Source organism: Syngnathus scovelli, chromosome 14, assembly GCF_024217435.2.
Source record: "Syngnathus scovelli strain Florida chromosome 14, RoL_Ssco_1.2, whole genome shotgun sequence".
NCBI lineage: Eukaryota > Metazoa > Chordata > Actinopteri > Syngnathiformes > Syngnathidae > Syngnathus > Syngnathus scovelli.
Window position 1 is genome coordinate 4,152,501 of NC_090860.1, and position 20,450 is coordinate 4,172,950.

Here is a 20,450-nt window from a genome sequence, read left to right on the forward strand (position 1 = left end):
CAGGGTGACAAGACAGCGTTCACAACGCACATACAAGTAAACAACACAGGAAAAATCAAACAAGAAGATGAACAATAAGAGTGATAGCACGCTAGCCGCTCCCGATGCACAGCAGAGTCCGGAAAGATAAGACAGAGTTCACAACGCACATACAAGTAAACAACACAGGAAAAATAAAACAAGAAGATGAACAATGAGAGTGACAGCACGCTAGCCGCTCCCGATGCACAGCAGGGTCCGGAAAGATGACAGTCAACCAGGCCACTGTGAACACGAGCACACAGCAGGCACGCACTGTCCGGTTCGTGGATCCTATCAGGCGAACTCAACCCATCTTGTCGTCCCGCGAACGAATGTACGCCAGGATAATGGAAGGCACGGATAGGCGAGCTGGGTTGGCCGCAAACCTGGCCCGACGTCTCCGCGCTGGCCCCTCTTCCCTTTTTGTTTACATTCACTGAAGCTAAACGCGTACAACTTGAGACGTCATGAGACGTCACTTCCGGCTGGCGGCTCGGTGCAGTCAAACTCGTCTGTGCGGCAAATTTAAATGATATTTTTCAGAGCAACAGCTTCCTTTTCGTTGTTTCGAGCATCAATTTATATTTATAAGCCCATAAGCTAACTAAAACCGATTTATACATATACCGGTGTCTCTAGCCCTTTAATACCCTACTAATATACTTTTTCATGATATTCTAATATTTTGATAGGATATTTGAGTTTTTTTAAGCTGTATGCCATAATCAGCAATATTAAAATAAAAGGCTTGCAATATTTCAGTTGATTTTTAATGGATCCCGAATGTATGACATTTTTGGTTTTTTAATTGCATTAAAGAAAATAAAGACCTTTATCACAATATTCAAATTTTCTGAGACAGTCCTGTGTGTGTGTGTGTGTACTATGTATGTATATATACTATATATATACATATAGTATATATATGTGTATATGTATGTATGTATATATGTGTGCGTGTGTATGTGTGCGCGTGTATGTGTGCGTGTGTATGTGTGCGTGTATATGTGTGCGTGTATGTATATGTGTGCGTGTATGTATATGTGTGCGCGTATGTGTATGTGTGCGCGTATGTATATGTGTGCGCGTATGTATATGTGTGCGCGTATGTATATGTGTGCGCGTAGGTATATGTGTGCGCGTAGGTATATGTGTGCGCGTAGGTATATGTGTGCGCGTAGGTATATGTGTGCGCGTAGGTATATGTGTGCGCGTAGGTATATGTGTGTGCCTAGGTATATGTGTGTGCGTAGGTATATGTGTGTGCGTATATGTATATATATGTATATATATGTATATATATATATGTATATATATATGTGTATATATATGTATATATATACGTGTATATATACGTGTATATATATGTATATATACGTGTATATATACGTGTATATATACATGTGTAAATATATGTGTATATATATACATATATATATATATATATACATATATATATACATATATTTATGATCTGATATATATTTCTGAGCACTTTGAAATAACAAATGTCTTTTGATATATGGCCTAAATAGCTTAATGACCCTTAAGGAACTGTGTAATGCATGCCTGATGTTTTTCTCTACATCATGGACACAGCCAGAGTCGTCTTGACCGTTCACTACTTGATTGTATCTTATGTTTTGACTAATGCTAGACGCCAGTTTTTGATTACTACTGAACGCTCTGCACAGAGGGAAATATTTTGCCTAACAAAGAAAGAATGAGGTACGACAGTGTATGTCCAAGATTGGAGAACAATGTTCACAGGAAGGTCACGTGGAGATAAAACCAGCAGGTGCCAGAGGGAGCCAGCCAAGGACTCGGCCAAAGATGATCGCGAAGGCCGAAAGACGGGATGGAAGACAACAGCCCCCACACACACACCGAATCGCCCATAACCAGCACCCACTCCCATGGCGAACTTGCCCCACCCCAAAGACTCATCATCCATCAAACTCGGACCACACTGGCATGTGCAGCTGACATAAGCTAACCAAAGAACCTTGAACGTTGCCTTTTCTGAATGGAGACTTTCTGCTCTTGAAAGGCCCAGCGCTGTATTGTACTTTCCTGAAGACAGAGCTTTCTGAACAAGAATTGTGATTGAACCCAACCAACCTCTGTAAGTCTAATTTGTGCTTCAGCGTCTTAGCATTTTCCTAAATCTGAAGAAATCAAACGAGCACGCAGTGAGTAAATATATACATACATATACACATATATATATATATATACATACATATACACATATATATATATATATATATATATATATATATATATATATATATATATATATACATACCGTATTTTCTGGATTATAAGTCGCTCCGGAGTATAAGTCGCACCAGCCATAAAATGCCCCAAAAAGTGAAAAAAAACATATATAAATCGCTCCGGAGTATAAGTCGCATTTTGGGGGCAATTTATTCGACAAAATCCCACACCAAAAACAGTCATGAACGAGCAACAACAGGCTAAACGATAGCAACAACATTCTAAACGATAGGTATGCTAACGTGACAAACACAAACAAAGAGCTGAGAACGGGCCTGACGTAACATATAGAGTGATTAAGGACAACTATTACATGAATAACATGTTTATAAAACCATCAGTGTCACTCCAATTCATTAAATAGCAACAACAGGCTAAACGATAGGTATGCTAACGTGACAAACTCAAACAAAGAGCTGAGAACGGGCCTGACGTAACATATAGAGTGATTAAGGACAACTATTACATGAATAACATGTTTATAAAACCATCGGTGTCACTCCAATTCATTAAATAGCAACAACAGGCTAAACGATAGGTATGCTAACGTGACAAACGCAAACAAAGAGCTGAGAACGGGCCTGACGTAACATATAGAGTGATTAAGGACAACTATTACATGAATAACATGTTTATAAAACCATCGGTGTCACTCCAATTCATTAAATCCATCGATCGTTCTTTGTCAACAATGGGTGCGCACGGCTGAGGGCGCTTGCGCTTCAAAATATTCCACAGGCTCATATAACGATAGATAAACTATATTTTAAATAACTATAATACAAGCCAATAATATTATCAAACCATCCGTGCACTTTAATTCCATTAAATCCATCGATCAAATTCCTCGTCCTTTGTCAACATCGCCGCGCGTGCGCCCTGACGTCAGCCTCGTCTTTATTCCACAGATCTACTATATAACTATATTGTAGCGTTAACAAAGTACAAGGATAGACGTAGGTTTGGTAAACGTCTCTTTATTAAACAAAACAAACTTCCAAGCGTGTGGCGGCGTGGACTTCCAGACAGACCGGGCGTGCGTAATGGCCATGTCCGAGCCCCGCGCACCGTTCGCGGACAGCCACTCGGCCGAGCGTCGGCCCCCGACTCAGTAGAGACCGGGCGTGCGTAAAAGCCATAATAGTTTTTCAAACCTTCTATGTCATTCCAAATCCTTAATTCCTTCAAACTCTTTGTCCTCCGTGTCACTTAGAAATGATCACCGCTAATGATGCCGGTAGTCCTTGTGTGGGCACGTTTGTATGTAAACAACCGCCGCGGCGCGCCGCGCTACTGACGTCACTTGAAATAGTAATCCATTGGTACATCACGGTTCTCCAAACTTTCTTTCTGCTGCTCGATTACTGTTTTCAGCTGCATATTTTACAACTTGAAGTTTGTAACCTGCAAAATATGAGTTTCTTTTTGGTGCCATTTTTCTTAAGCCCACCCAGTTGATGAGTCACGGCCAACGGTAAAATTTAGAGCGCCCTCATCCAGTTTCGTCTGAAAATATAATTTTTTTTGGTTGTTTTATCAAAGTCAAAGTCTGCTTTATCGTCGATATATTTTTTTATATACTAAGACACACAAAGAGATTGAAATTACATTTCCACTATCCCTCGGTGAGATAGTACACATATGCATACAAGCAACACAAAAAAAACCAAGAAGGCACTAACAATGAATAAATAAGAGTATTGAATAAATGATAAATAAACAAATAATAATAAATAATAATAATAAATATAAGAGGAGCAAAAATGGAGCAAGTGTACATACAGCAGACAGTGGACTTGGATATGGTGCTTTAAAGTGTTAATTGCTTTATTTGATGTTTTCTCTATTTTTTATGTTTTGAATATGTTCAAGATAAAGAAATAAAAGCATGTGAAGTGATCAACTATACTAAAAATAACATGGGAAGTGGTCAACTATACTTGTAAGTGATGTCTTAATGATCAAGTAAAAATTTGTGAAAAAAAAACATATAAGTCGCTCCTGAGTATAAGTCGCCCCCCCCACCCAAACTATGAAAAAAAACGCGACTTATAGTCCGGAAATTCAGGTATATATATATATATATATATATATATATATATATATATATATGTATGTATATGTAAAAATACATACATATATATATATATATATATATATATGTGTATATGTATGTATATGTAAAAAACCTGGGGTTAATTAAGTTTTTCCCTGCTTCCTAACAACTAGATTGTTGACTCAGCAGTAAAATGAAGACTAGTTATGGAACACGACTACCGCAGTACTCACATGATAAAACTTGCATGTCGCCGGCGTTTCGGTTGAAGGAGCGAGCGGCCGTGAAGGAGTCCGGAGTGTCGGTGCCGGTGGGGGGGAAAACCCAACTGCAGACGGAACAAAAAAAGTGTCACATACACAGACGAGCTAGATTCTGACAACCTTCTGTACCCAAATTGCGTTTCCTTCCCGCGTCGCCGAGCAAAGACTGAAAAAAGCAGCGCCAAGACTGTCAGCGCCAGAAGAGCGAACAGGACGCCCACCCAGATGTGGTTCCGCTCCGTGGGGGAGCTTGCGGACACTGCCCAGCCGTCTGCATGCTCAGAGGCACCTTCATCAGCGTGATGTGAGCACATAATTAGCATGTTAGCGGCTAACACACCCAAAGTGGGCAGGACCACAACGGGCGGGCTCCAGGGTCCGCATCCCACAGCTGTGCAGGCCGACACCTGGACGGAGGCGTTGAAGAAGCGACCGTCGCCCGTAAGCCTGGCCCTGGGCTCCTTGAACAGAAGCGGCTCCTGTACACACCGTTTGTAGACGTCTCAAAAGCAATTTAATTCATTGACAACTATTTTAATTAGCGAATAATCATTTCAAGCCATCGTTTAACTTGATATTGTCCAAATCCTCAGATTTTAGTAGTTCTTCTCTGCTTTCTGTAGTCCTGCACAAAATCAGACGGATTATCTATGTGTTTGATCAAATTAAGACATTTGCAAACACCTACTTTTATTTTGAAAACTACTAAAATGGCAATCGAGCACAAAAATAGGGCTGCACCGGACAATAAGTTTAATAATTACTTACTCTGTCGATTAATTGACAAAAAAAAAAATCCTTCATACGTCAACCAATGGTCGCGACGAGCGCACCTGTCGCTCCCCTCCCAGGATCCATTGCAGCTTGTAGGCCAGCAGCTGTCCCTGAAGCTCCTCCTCCCGAAGCTCCGCCCACCTGAGGCTCAGCAGCCGTTCCAACAACTGGAAGGTCAAGTTCCCAGGGGCCACGGAGGGTACTGCGAGGACAAAGTGGGCACCGTTGTGACGCGGCCGCGGCCCTGACTCCAGATTGGCGGCTCACCTGACTCGGGCGTGAGGAAGTGCGTCCAGGGGGAGAAGGGTGACGCCCCCACCTCGTTGAGACAGGAGACACGTGCGCTGTAGTTTGAGTGGTGGGTCAGATCGGTCAGGACGTGACTGTGAGGAGGGACGGCCACCGACCACTCGGGCATGACGACACGGCCGGGAGACAACCGTTGGAGCTGAAGGGGGACGAATTATGCCGTTTTGTTTGTGTGTGCTGGCTGAAACGACAACCCGCTCGCACAGCTGTGTAAGTGTGCACATTACCTGAACAATGCACGCGGACAACTCAGAGTGACCTTTGAATCCTGGTTGCCATGACAACAAGGCATCGCTCTGAACCATCTTGGCAACCTCGAGTCCGGCAGGAGCTGCCGGCAACACTGTCACACACAAAATGTCTGATTACTAAATGCTGCCCCCCCATCAGCTGTTAGCCTAACGCTAATGCTTGTCTCACCTTTGATGTTGACCGTTCCGGTTCTTGAAACGGAGATCCCCCGGGCATTACGGGCCTCGCAGTAAAACTTGAGCGTGTTGTTGACACCTGCTCGCCGATGACACGACACGTGAGCATGTAACTCCTTATTTGTTCACGCGGGAGGCCATGTGACATTAGGATACGCGAGGTCTTACCCAGGACCCGAAGGATGGAGGGGGACGGAGTGGCGCCTCCAGCTTGGACGCCTCCCAGCCACCACAGAACCTCCACGGGCTCGGGCGGCCCGACAGCACCGCAGGTCAGGTTGAAGGGCTCGCCGGGGAGCGTGGCCACATCCTGAGGCTCTTGAACAAAGTGGGGGACACCTGGAAAAGATGCATGCAGCCTATGAGTGCAAGGCTTTGGACAAACCAAAACAAAGTTTGGTCCTCACCTTCGACTGTGATCCAGGCTCGTTCCGACGACAATGTCTGACCACGGAAGTCCACCTCGCACCAGTACTGACCCGCATCCTGCTGCTGGACCGACTTCGCACTGAAATGCAAAGTTGGAGACATTAACTGGAAGCGGATTTGGGAAAGGACCCGGAATGGACTGTGGTCACATTTGCTCGATGGCACAGCGAGGGTGAGTAACATGGCAAAGCGTCCCGCCACCCCCCAAACAGAAGCCAAACCCCAAAGACAGCGAGCAACTGGTTTTGGAAGTTGGTACCTGTGGTAGGTCTCCCAGTGTTTCTCCCCGAGGGCAATGAACATCTGGTCGCTGCTGAGGAGCCGAGCCCCGTCCTTCATCCAAACCACGTCCGGCTCCTCCACACCATCCACGGCGCAGCCCAGACGGACGGCATTGCCCTGAGAGACCGTCTGGTTTCTCGGGTGCCGACTGAACGTGACGCCACTTGAAAAACCCCATTGAGGTGCCGTGGTGTCACCTAAAGGAAGCGATTCACACCAGACATAGCACACAATGTGTGGTTTTGTAACTAAATTATTCGCTGTGCCTCTTATCCTCACTAGTTGTCTTATTTTTTGTTTCAAGTCTGTTTGTACTTTGCACTGTATTGTATATTGGAACTGCTTAAATCGAACCGCAATACAATGGCATTGAGCTATCCAATGGAGCAGAAAAAAACAACAGTCCAACTATCCTTGATCATGACACCAATACAATTCTCCTTGTTTTCTTACATTTTTTTGTAAAGGCGATACGTGTGCATGCCGGTATAATCGTAAACCTTGTGTCCCGAACCAGCACTCTAGAATCCTTTCCTAGTTGTAGCATTTCAAGATGCTTTCACAAATGTCAATCGGCATCCCTCACACGCACACAAGTCCAACAACATGACATCATCACTCTTCCCGTACATCCATGCCGACGTCATCCCGTTGCGATGAATCCGATGACGTCAACACGGCAAGTCAGTGCGATCCTGCACGATCATTGATCGATAACGCGATAGAATTACAAATAGTCGGACAGACAACGAAGGACGATATACAGCATTTTCACGTTCAATCATGCAGTAATAAATCAATCAATTCATCCAGTGGACTCACCGATAGCACCAGAGGCTAGCACAGCGACCAAAGCGAGTCTCAGCACCAGCTCGTCCATGTTTGTTTGCTCGCCAATGGCGCACGGACTTGCCCTTGCACGCACTCAGGTCCTACGCGCGCGTGCGCTCGTGCGTGTGTGTGTGTGTGTGTGTGTGTGTGTGTGTGTGTGTGTGTGTGTGTGTGTGTGTGTGTGTGTGTGTGTGTGTGTGTGTGTGTGTGTGTGTGTGTGTAGTTGCGGGGGGGGGGGGTGTTATAGATTAGAAAATGCACTTGGAGCCGTCCGCCAACCGCTGGCGAAAGCAAAAGCGCACGCTTCCGCTTCGATCCGAGGTTCACTTGCGGCGCAAAAAGACAAAAACGCAGAGGGAAGAGCAGGGAAGAATTCTGGAAGAAAGTTGCTCCGCGAGATGGGAGGTGGAGATCACCGACGAGATTGTGACGACAACGTCAGGTGACCGCACCGGATGTGGAATTCCACGCCTTCAAAATACTCGTACCCGCGTGACGTTTCTTCGACTTTCTTGCCTGGCACTTAGCTACTTTGCGTCACGTCACACTGTGGAGTCAACGAGCTGAGGAGACCTTGGCTCCCACCATATACTGTGTTAGGGTTTTTCAGATTATCCTTATCGTATGATTATGTTGGAATGCAACCGGTAATAAATAACCTAGCTTGTTACTCTAAACATTGGAGGCAGTGATGTCGAGTTTTTGTGTGATACCGGGGCTTGTAAAACCGTGATAAAAACTAAAGTCCCAAATCTAAAGGCCTCCCAAAATACTATTTGGGTGAAATCTGCTGATGGGCAGGTACACAAGGAGAGTATCTCTAATCCAGTTGAAGTGAGAGATAAGGAAACTGGAAGCATGGCTTCAGTTTCGATTGTCCTATCCCCAAAATGTCCCATAAACCTTGTTAGGGTTTTTCAGATTATCCTTATCGTATGATTATGTTGGAATGCAACCGGTAATAAATAACCTAGCTTGTCTCATCCTACACAAGGTCGTAAAACACCCCCTGATATGTTTTGTGCTTCCTATTCAGTCTACACCAGCCCCCACTCTTTCTCTTAATAAATATGTCCTTGCAGTTGGGAGGGTTTTCAGACTTCATTCCTGGAGCGAGTGAACTCTCCACCTGCAGGTGTCTAAAAGAACTTGCTTGTCTCCCGTGTGTTTTTTGCAAAATAAGTTGGAGTGAGCAAATCTCTAACATTTTGGTGCCGAAACCCGGGACCTCTCATACCCACCATCTGGCTGACGGAAGACGACGCGCTGTACACCGTGGACGGGCCAGCGTCCACTAGCCGGACCTGGTAAAGAAAGACCTGGGAAGGAAATTCTTCGCTGGGCCAGCATCTTAGGTCTGCCTTCGTCTGACAGAGGTGGATTGACGGGACCCGGCAATGCAACGAACCAGGGGACAAGTAAATTAAAGGCCTGAAGTTGTGTGATTGTGTTGTTGTTTGTGAAACGCGTAAGAAGGTAGAAGTCCACAGGAATAAGTAAGTTTTGTGGAAGGAGGGGGTGTTGTAGAGTCCCCCTCTGGATGAGGTGTCTCTTTTGGAGCAGTGGTTCTCAAACTGTTTTAAAATCTCAGTACCTCCGTGGATCATTATTTGACGACCACTGTTCTAAAGAGTACAACCTCGCGTTGGCAGGGCTGGGGACAAGGACTTTTGTCTTTAGTTCCCAGGGAAGGTGGGGGGTGTTGTAGAGTCCCCTCACTGGATGAAGCAGCTCCTTTTTTTTAAAAAAGGAGGACTTCGCGTTGGCAGGGCTGGGGACAAGGACTGTTGTCTTTAGTTCCCAGGGAAGGTGGGGGGTGTTGTAGAGTCCCCTCACTGGATGAAGCAGCTCCCTTTTTATGCAGAAAGGGAGGACTTCGCGTAGGCAGGGATAACTTGTGTGATTGAGTGTGTGACTTGTAGGATAAATTGACTAAATAGCAGTTCTAGCATTGATCCACGGCAATAATACAGGCTAGTAATTTGTTGAAAGGTCAATTTAAACCTGCATTGAGGATCCTCAAAGACTCAAAGAAATAATAATAATAATAATAATAATCATAATATTTTTGAGAAAAAGAAATTGTATAACCTAAAACTACTAGAATTAAGATGGGAAATAAAAACGGTAAATCTCTACCTCTTGACGGAGATGAGAAGTACATGGCGAGTAGATTTCTTAATTGTATGCAATATATGCCGAAGTGGAAGAAAAAGTATGGAGTAGAAGGGAAGTTGAGAGTTGAAGTGTGGAAGATAGTAGTTGATGTTTTAGAAGAGAGTGTGGATAAAAAGAAAAATGGACTGAAAAAGAAAAGAAAAGAGAGAGAATTGGATTGTGCTAAAATGTGGTTGAAAGCTTCACAAGAGAACAAATCCAAAAGACAAAAGATAGAAAGCTGAAAGGTGATGAGGCTGAGACTATGTTTGTCAGGCCGGAAGACAATGAGGCCACAGTGCGCAGGCGCACTGCCGCGGCCACGGCTCCAGCCGAAGCTGAAGGCACAGCTCAAGTAGAGGAACAAGAGGGGCCTTCAGCTCGTACGCAAAACTTGTATCCAAGCTTAACAAACCTGCAGCCCCCCCCCCCCCCCCCCCCCCATATAACAGCAAAAGAAGTCAGGGTCACATTATTAGAAGTCCTGTACAAACAAGAAGTTTGACCACTGCTGCTAAATTTTCTCAAAATGTAGACAATGATGATGTGTGCCCAATGATACAGGTGCCAAACCCTATTGTAGGGGAAGGCCAACCCCCACATACATATGTTTTCCGGCCATGGACTCTGGAAGAGGCAAGAAAAGCAGTTGAAGGGGTTATCCCTGTTGCTGAAGACCCAGATATATGGGCAGAGGACATGGCTGGAATTATACATTCCTATAGACTGAATGGACATGAGGCAGGAGAAGCTGCAATGTCCTCCTTGGGAAAAGACTGGGCAAAGGTTAGAGGAAATTATACAGGTAGAAATAATCAAGGGCCTTTTCCCTATCCTGTTGAGGGAAATCAATTGGGAGGGGAGTATGCAGCACAATGGAATGGTCTTGTGCAAAGAGTGCGAACTATATTTCAAAGACGAGCGAATTATGGTCATTTGGCAGGAATAAACCAGAAGCTTGGCGAAGATACTGATGATTTTTGTTTGAGATTTGAAAAAGAATTCAGGGTGCATAGTGGCATCCCATTCAATGATACAGCTGAGAGTGCTTATCAACAACAGCTTAAAAATGCGCTCCTCACTAATTTCCGCCCTGAAATAGGCAACTGGGTGAGGAAACATTTGGTGGAAGTGGATGTTGCAAGTGTAACAACAACTATGCAATGGGCTAGACATGCTGAAAAAGTGATCAAAAAAGGCAAAAGTTCTGATGTATTTCATCTAGATAATGATGATGAACTAGATGAAGATACAACAGTCTCTTCCAAGGGTCCCAGCAAGGCAGAGGAGGAGGTAGAGGCCAACAAGGTCGCAGGCCGCCATATAATTCAAAACCCCCACGAGATTCTGACAACTGTTGGAACTGTGGGAAACGTGGACACTGGTCAAAAGACATAACCAATCAAAGGGTGGAGGAAGAGGCAGAGGAAAGGCCAAATTTTCAGCATGACTAGACCCCCTGTTAGGGTTTTCCAGGTTATCTTTATCGTAGGATTATGTTGGAATGTAACCTGTAATAATTACCCTCGCCTGTCCTGTCTTAACAAAAGTAGTAGAACAAAGTGCTAAGATCTTTTGAACTGATTGACTAGCTGCAGAGGAAGCAATCAAAGTTGTTTTGTTTACACAACATCGTGAAAGACCCCCTGCTGTGCTTTGATCAGCAGGCCAGGGCCTTCGGCCCCATCCTGTCTGCTCTCACGCCCACTCTCAACCCCCACTCTGTTTCTCTCAATAAAAATGCTCCTGCAAGAGGCCTGAGTCAGACTTCATTCTAGAGCGAGTGAACTCTCCACCTGCAGGTGTCTAAAAGAACTTGCCTGTCTCCCGTGTGGTTCTTGCAAAATAAGTTGGAGTGAGCAAATCTCTAACATTTTGGTGCCGAAACCCGGGATCCCTCATACCCATCATCTGGCTGACGGAGGACGACGCGCTGTACACCGTCGACGGGCCAGCGTCCATTAGCCGGACCTGGTAAAGAAAGACCTGGGAAGGAAATTCTTCGCTGGGCCAGCATCTTAGGTCTGCCTTCGTCTGACAGAGGTGGATTGACGGGACCCGGCAGTGCAACGAACCAGGGGACAAGTAAGTTAAAGGCCTGAAGTTGTGTGATTGTGTTGTTGTGAAACGCGTATAAAAAAAAAACAAAACAAAAAAAAACACAGGTGCACATGAGATACGGCTTTGGTTTGTCCGAGCTATGAGATTCGGCTTTGGTTTGTCCGAGCTATGAGATTCGGCTTTGGTTTGTCCGAGCTATGAGATTCGGCTTTGGTTTGTCCGAGCTATGAGATTCGGCTTTGGTTTGTCCGAGCTATGAGATACGGCTTTGGTTTGTCCGAGCCATGAGAAAAATACAAAGCGCTTGAGTTTGTGTGGTTGGGAGTGTGACTGGTAGGATAAATTCACTAAATAGCAGTTCTAGCATTGATACAGGCTAGTAATTTGTTGAAAGGTCAATTTAAACCTGCATTGAGGATCCTCAAAGAAATAAATAAGTAATAATAGTAATAATAATAATAATAATATTTTTGAGACAAAGAGATTGTAAAACCTAAAACTACTAGAATTAAGATGGGAAATAAAAACGGTAAATCTCTACCTCTTGACGGAGATGAGAAGTACATGGCGAGTAGATTTCTTAATTGTATGCAATATATGCCAAAGTGGAAGAAAAAGTATGGAGTAGAAGGGAAGTTGAGAGTTGAAGTGTGGAAGATAGTAGTTGATGTTTTAGAAGAGAGTGTGGATAGAAAGAAAAATGGACTGAAAAAGAAAAGAAAAGAGAGTGAATTGGATTGTGCTAAAATGTGGTTGAAAGCTTCACAAGAAAGAAGAGAACAAATCCAAAAGACAAAAGATAGAAAGTTGAAAAGTGATGAGGCCACCATTCAATTGAGATTTGAAAAAGAATTCTGGGTACATAGTGGCATCCCATTCAATGATGCAGATGAGAGTTCTTATCAGCAACATCTTAAAATTGCGCTCCTCACTGGTTTCCCCCCTGACTTGGGCAGTTGGGTGAGGAAACACTGGGTGGAAGCGGACACTGCTTGGTTTACAAAAAACATGCAGTGGCCCAGAGACGCTGATAAAGGGATTGAGAAAGGCAAAAGTTCTGATGTATTTCATCTAGATGATGATAATGATCTAAATGAAGATACAACGATCTTCTACCAAAGTTCCCAAAGGGGCAGAGGAAGAGTTAGATACCAACAACGTCGCAAGCCACCATTCAAATCAAAACCCCCATCAGATTCAGACAACTGTTGGAACTGTGGGAGACGAGGACACTTTGCACGAGAGTGTCGTTTTGCAAAACAAAACCAATCAAAGGGTGGAGGAAGGAGCAGAGGAAAAGCCAAATTTTTAGCATGACAAGCTTCCTCCTCTTTGACCGCTTATGCTCATACAGAGAAAGAAAGAATAGATGCCCATATGACAGCAAAACATGTCATTGTCAGATTATTAGAATTTTTTTTTTTTAGATTATTAGAAGTCCTGTCCATCCAAGAAGTATGACAATGCTGTTTGTATGCCCAAATTACAAATGACTAGAGCTCAAATTTGTGTTACACTAAAGTTAAAATATGCAAATCAAGTGGTAAAGAAATGCAACTTGCTTCTAGAAGATAAATAAATAAAATTAGAATGTGCTGTCCTCGTGTGCATGGGAGGGACCAGCTCATGATCGACCACAGGAAATGGCCAGCCTGTGACGAATCATTGGTGCTGGGAACTACCTTTTGCGTGCGAGAGCTGTGCATGTGTGTGCGTACATGTTAAAATGATGAACATTGGCTAAAGTTTTAGTATAAAAAAATTTGCTAGACTGTGGTCTATTCAATTTACACCGCAGAACAGAAACAATTTGACAGAAAAAATGAGAGGAAAAAGAGAGAAATCTGTTTGCGAGCAGAAACTAATCCTCACTAGTGCATGTTAGTGTCAAGCCCTCATGAGAAATTTGGAGTTAACAAAACAATAGAACATGCTTTCAGGAATTGGGAGAAGCTAAATTGTGAATTTAAGATTTTGCAATACTACATTTAATAGGAATAATTGATTGGTTGTGTTATAAGATTATACAAAATTCTAAATGCAAGCTAAATCTGAGAGATTGAGTTCTTCAAATTTAAAAACAAAGAAAAAATTCAGATTAATTTGCCAATTGTTTGTTTTAGTTAAGTTTTTTTTGAATTGGTGGATTGTTCTACCAGGAAACCTGAGTTGAAAATGATATATGAATGTTGTGTGGTGAGCTTGGATGAATTGGGACCAATGTGATAGAAAGACTCCTTTTTGGAGACTGTGTGTGAGATGCAAATGAACATTGATGAATGATAGCCTGAATGAAAAGAAATTACAGGTTGAATGGTTGAAGTCGTTGGCGACTACTATGGAAAATTAGTAGAGCGACTTTGATGAAAGAGTGATTTTGAGCAGGTTGAATGTTAGAAAGAAACACGTAGCTTTTGGATTGATAATTAACTACAGAAAAAAAACTGGAGAACCAGTAACACATGTAGAAGATGTGTGAACTGGGAAATTGAGAAGCGTTTTGGACAGAAAGTCAAATTAAATGATGATGGAATCGTATGTCGTAAAGAACGCATTCTCCCAAAAGGTTTGTCAAGGTGTGAGGCATGGGCGTTGCCAAGCCTCAAAAGGAGGGAGTGAGTAGGACAGATAGTGGAAGATAGTAATAATACAACACTTTATGACAATGAATTTTCGAATACATTTGGTGTTATACTGTGGTAATTTTTTTATTCTGGTGTAGATAGGTTAGCAACACGAGAGATTTAGAGGTTCAAAAGAAAGACAGTTAAAAGAAAACATTTTTGATTTGGACAATTGCAGGCTAACAGGAACATGAGAACGATAAGAACTACGAGGTGGGATCCAATTTCATTGGGGAGATTGAGAATTCACAGCACCATACTATAAGTCACATTTTTGAGCAAGCATGACAACAACATGTGAGAGGTCAAGACATACAGATCAGGGCTTGATGTGGAACGCAGACCTCGATGAGTTGATTTTCAATAATGATACTGAAGACAACATACTGTCCGATTAAATTGGAACTATAGATAAAATGTAGCTCAAAAATAGGATGAGTTGCAGGATTTACGATAAAAAAACGAGACCGCTGTTATTAGAAGAATTACCAGCAAATTGATGGACACTCTGTCCTGTCTTAACAAAAGTAGTAGAACAAAGTGCTAAGATCTTTTGAACTGATTGACTAGCTGCAGAGGAAGCAATCAGAGTTGTTTTGTTTACACAACATCGTGAAAGACCCCCTGCTGTGCTTTGATCAGCAGGCCAGGGCCTTCGGCCCCATCCTGTCTGCTCTCACGCCTACTCTCAACCCCCACTCTGTTTCTCTCAATAAAAATGCTCCTGCAAGAGGCCTGAGTCAGACTTCATTCTAGAGCGAGTGAACTCTCCACCTGCAGGTGTCTAAAAGAACTTGCCTGTCTCCCGTGTGGTTCTTGCAAAATAAGTTGGAGTGAGCAAATCTCTAACATACTGTACATACAGTCTCAGAAAATTAGAATATTGTGGTAAAGTACTTTATTTTCTGTAATGCAATTAAAAAAACAAAAATATCATACATTCTGGAGTATGTTTGACCTCTGGTGCTCCTATAGAGGAAGAAATAATAGATGTCCATACAGCATGGGACATTCTGAGTGCATTAAAAGAAAAACCATATGTTACTCTAAACGTTGGAGGCAGTGATGTCGAGTTTTTGTGTGATACCGGGGCTTGTAAAACCGTGATAAAAACTAAAGTCCCAAATCTAAAGGCCTCCCAAAATACTATTTGGGTGAAATCTGCTGATGGGCAGGTACACAAGGAGAGTATCTCTAATCCAGTTGAAGTGAGAGATAAGGAAACTGGAAGCATGGCTTCAGTTTCGATTGTCCTAGCCCCAAAATGTCCCATAAACCTTGTTAGGGTTTTTCAGATTATTCTTATCGTATGATTATGTTGGAATGCAACCGGTAATAAATAACCTACCTTGTCTCATCCTACACAAGGTCGTAAAAGTTCCCCCTGATATGTTTTGGGCTTCCTATTCAGTCTACACCAGCCCCCACTCTTTCTCTTAATAAATATGTCCTTGCAGTTGGGAGAGTCAGACTTCATTCCTTTAACGGCTGAACTCTCCACCTGCAGGTGTCTAAAAGGACTTGCTTGTCTCCCGTGTGGTTCTTGCAAAATAAGTTGGAGTGAGCAAATCTCTAACATTTTGGTGCCGAAACCCGGGACCCCTCATACCCGCTATCTGTCTGACGAAGAAGGACGTGCTGCATTGTCGACAAGCCAGCGTCCATTAGGAGGACCTGGAGGAGAAAGTCCTGGGAAGAGAATTCTTCGCTGGGCCAGCATCTTAGGTCTGCCTTCGTCTGACAGAGGTGGATTGACGGGACCCGGCAGTGCAACGAACAAGGGGACAAGTAAGTTAAAGGCCTGAAGTTGTGTGATTGTGTTGTTGTTTGTGAAACGCGTAAAAAGGTAGAAGTGCACAGGTGTGGTTCTTGCAAAATAAGTTGGAGTGAGCAAATCTCTAACAAACCTGTTGGGACGAGATCTGATGACTCGGTTGGGAATTGCAATAATTCCAGTAAAGGATGGCATGCAAGCATGTAGAGTGAGAGATGTGGACTCATATGCTGCACAAGCAGGTGAACAGATTTGCTGCTCCTATGCCATCCCTCCTGAACGAAATCCTAAACTCCCAAGCAGATTGCTGAGTGAAGCTCGAAAACAATTGTCCCAACCTGAATCAGAAATGACTTGTAATGAATTACATGTCACCATGAATATTCTCACTGATCCACAAGATGACTATATTGGAAGTTTTCTTAGCGACACAGAAGTAACTTTAACAATCACTGCTCTGTACACTGATCGCAGGTCATTTGCAGCTGCTGCTGTGCTCCTGCCCGTTCCTCAGAAAGACAGATACATATTGTCGGCTGTACCCCACATCTCATTGTTTAAACCTCACAGTATAACGTGGGCAGATGTGGGTTCCCGAATTAAACTTGCTGGATCTGTGACTGATTATGAGGACAAAGGTGATGGGTGGAGCTACAGTATCAGTTGTGACGTGTGGAAGCAAACAGTGTGTGAAGTAGCTGTAGGCAGAGCAGGCGCTTGTGCGCTTCCCTGACTAGTTGACATTTATTTGAATGAAAAGGAGGAGGGGGAATTGGCTGGGCTTCCTGAAAAACTGTGGACCAAGGGCCCATCTGATGTAGGACTTTTAAAAACTATTTCCCCAGTACAGATCAAACCAAGATCAGAGTGGCGTCCAAGAGTTAAACAATATCCTTTAAAACAGGAGGCAATGAATGGGATTGCCCCTGTTATAAATGATCTTTTGACAGGAGGAATCATTAGGGAGTGCTCGGATTCTCCTTGCAACACTCCCATTTTTCCAGTCCAAAAGGCCGACAAAATTAATTGGCGAATGATACAAGATTTACGAGCAGTGAATGATGCAGTGCAAACAAGAGCACCCAATGTGCCTGACCCACACACACTTCTGAACACTTTGAAACCTAATCAGAAGTTTTTCACAGTAATTGATCTCAGCAATGCATTTTTCTCAGTGCCAATTCACCCAGACTCACAGTTTTGGTTCGCTTTTACCTTTAAAGGACAAAGCTATACATACACCAGATTGCCACAAGGATTTGCTGATAGTCCAAGTATTTTCGTTCAAGCTATCACGGCCTGTTTGGCTGATTTTCAGATGTCAAACAAAAGCCAACTTCTAGTTTATGTAGATGATCTCCTGGTAGCCTCTGAAACTGAAGCTGCTTGCAAGGCAGACTCCTTAGCATTGTTACACTATCTCTGCAAAACAGGGAATAAAGTGAGCAAAAATAAGTTACAATGGGTCAGACAGGAAGTGAACTATTTAGGTCACACTTTGTCGGCTTCTGGAAGACAGATACAAAGAACCAGAAAGCAGATTATTTCAGATACACCGAAACCTGAAACAAAAAAAACAAATGATGTCATTTTTGGGGCTCTGCAATTACTGTAGAGCATGGATCCCACATTATGCAGAAAAAACACAACCACTGCTGGATATTGTGCATGGAGTTCCCATGACAATGACAGAAAAAATCATGTGGACACCAGTAGCGGATGATGCTTTTGTAGTGCTGAAACAGGCTCTGATAGAAACCACAACTCTTATCTTGCCAGACTACAATAAAACCTTTGTGCAAACAGCAGACTGCAGGAATGGTTTTATGACCTCAGTGTTGCTGCAGAGTCATGGCAGCAAACTAAGACCAATTGCATTTTATATAAAAAAACTTAATCCAGTGGCTCTGTCTTTGCCAGACTGTGTCCAAGCAGTATGCGCGGCGGCGCTTGCAGTGAGACAATCTGCAGAAGTGATGCTCTTTCACAAAATGGAGCTGCTGGTTCCACATGCTGTAGATGTGTTGCTGCTGCAAAGCAAAATGAACTTTTTGTCGCCAGCCAGACATCTGTCCTACACTGCTATACTTCTGTCACAACCACACATCGTGATAAAGAGGTGCACAATCCTTAACCCAGCAACGTTGATCCCGTTGCCAGGGGATGGAACACCACATAACTGTTTGGATACTACAGAACATCTACAGCTGCCCAGAAAAGATTTAAGTGACACGCCACTTGACAAGGGGGAAAAGTGGTTTGTGGATGGATCATGTTCAAAAGATCCTAAAGGAAACAATCAAAGTGGTTATGCAATTGTGAAATTGCCAAACCACATTTTTGAAGCAGAGAAGCTTCCATACACCAGGTCAGCACAGGCTGCTGAGCTGATTGCTCTAACAAGAGCTTGTCAATTAGCGGAAGATAAGGAAGTCACTGTATACACAGACAGTCAGTATGCGTTTTCTACTCTGTTCTATTTTGCGAAACAATGGGAGCGCAGGGGGATGACAACATCAACCGGTAAGCCGGTTACCCATGCCTCCTTGTTAAAAGACTTGTTGCAGGCCATTCTTTTACCTGCTAAACTAGCTGTGTGTAAATGTGCTGCTCACACCACTGGCAGAGATGAAGTCTCAAATGGAAACAGATTAGCAGACAAAATTGCAAAAGAAGCAGCTGCAGGGAGACATGGCCATGAATTTTTTTTAATGGGTTCAGAGGACACACAACTCATAGATAAGACTGTACTGACAGATATGCAGGGCAATGCTCCAATGGTGGAAAAACGAATGTGGACGACAAAAGGTGCAATAGTGGATACAGATAATATCCACCGCATCAATGACAAACCTGTTTTACCAAAATCGCTTTTTAAGGCAGCGGCGCTTGCGACACATGGGCCTTGCCATGTGTCAACAGGAGGGATGAAGTCCATCATAGATCAACAATTCACTACCTTTGGTTTAGATGCTTACTTAAAATTTTTTTGTAAAGCATGTCCTGTTTGTGTGAAACATAATCCACAAGGAAACATGAGACCTAAGAGAGGCTCATTTCCAAAACCCTCTTATCCATTTCAAATCATGCATATGGATTTTATTGAACTCACACGAAGTGGACCTCACAAATACTGCCTAGTGATGATTGATGCATTTTCCAAATGGGTGGAAATAGTTCCATCTAAACACGCAGATGCCTTAACAGTGACAAAAGCCATCTGCAAAACCATCATACCAACTCATGGCATCCCCCAAACCATTTACAGTGACAATGGTCCACACTTTGTGAACCAAGTTGTGCAGAACATGGCTGTACACCTTGGAATAACGTTAAAAAAACACTGTGCTTGGCATCCTTCGAGCGCTGGCCTGGTTGAACGGGCAAATTTTACCATCAAAAGCAGGTTGAAAAAATGCATGGAAACAACAGGCAGACCTTGGCCAGAGTGCCTCGACTTAGTGAAGCTCTATATGAGAATTACTCCCACTTCAGAAGGACTAACACCTTTTGAAATCATACATGGGAGACCATACAGACTACCAGTGTTCCCTGCAGATTTGCAAAAAGCAGGCGAAGAACAGACCTTGGCAGATTATCTAATCAGGACGCTCAAACTGAAAGATGCGTGAAATGCAAATTTACTGCCGCCTGATCTCTCCCCCTCACAGATTCAAGATTCAAGAGTTCAAGAGTTTTTTATTCGCCATGTTTGAGCGTGCCAAACAAGGAATTTGACTTCGGTAAATCACAGCCTCTGTTCAACATTTAGGTGAGTAACAACAACACTCAAGACATGTGAAGAACGAAAGATATTCTCAAACACCCCCTGATCTTAAACTCCCAAGAGGGCAAGGAAAAACTCAAAACTCCAGCTAGGGGAAATGAGAAACCTTGAGAAGAGACCACAGATGGGAGGGTCCCTCTTCTAGGATGACCAGGCTGCAATGGATGCAGAGAGGACACATAGTACAAACAGTGTAGACAAAAAAGGTGTGGCAAGCGGGATGTTATTGCACAGTAATGACTCTGAATCTCTAAGAGTGGTGTGAGTTCATCAGAGCGACAGCCTGGGGGAAGAAGCTGTCTCTGTGTCTGCTGGTTTTAGTGTACAGAGCTCAGGTGGACAACCCTATCAATCCAGGAGACTGGGTCTACATC

The 20,450-nt window shown here is 43.4% G+C and overlaps 1 protein-coding gene across 4 annotated transcripts in view; it reads right to left on the minus strand.

Annotated features, from left to right (window-relative positions):
* tyro3 (TYRO3 protein tyrosine kinase) overlaps nucleotides 1-8,114 on the minus strand; it is a 14,615-nt gene extending 6,501 nt beyond the window's left edge. For 2 of the 4 annotated variants that reach the window (XM_049739869.2, XM_049739866.2), the window contains exons 1-10: nucleotides 7,665-8,114; nucleotides 6,820-7,039; nucleotides 6,539-6,639; nucleotides 6,300-6,470; nucleotides 6,124-6,210; nucleotides 5,931-6,046; nucleotides 5,662-5,842; nucleotides 5,454-5,596; nucleotides 4,750-5,099; nucleotides 4,591-4,685 (exon numbers count right to left, since the gene is read on the minus strand). In XM_049739869.2, coding sequence (XP_049595826.1) covers nucleotides 4,591-4,685; nucleotides 4,750-5,099; nucleotides 5,454-5,596; nucleotides 5,662-5,842; nucleotides 5,931-6,046; nucleotides 6,124-6,210; nucleotides 6,300-6,470; nucleotides 6,539-6,639; nucleotides 6,820-7,039; nucleotides 7,665-7,722 — 1,522 coding nt within the window. In that variant the 5' untranslated portion in view covers nucleotides 7,723-8,114. The remainder of the gene's footprint in view (nucleotides 1-4,590; nucleotides 4,686-4,749; nucleotides 5,100-5,453; nucleotides 5,597-5,661; nucleotides 5,843-5,930; nucleotides 6,047-6,123; nucleotides 6,211-6,299; nucleotides 6,471-6,538; nucleotides 6,640-6,819; nucleotides 7,040-7,664) is intronic. The other 2 variants (XM_049739868.2, XM_049739867.2) reach the window with 2 other exon arrangements.
* Nucleotides 8,115-20,450: the final 12,336 nt, after the last annotated feature.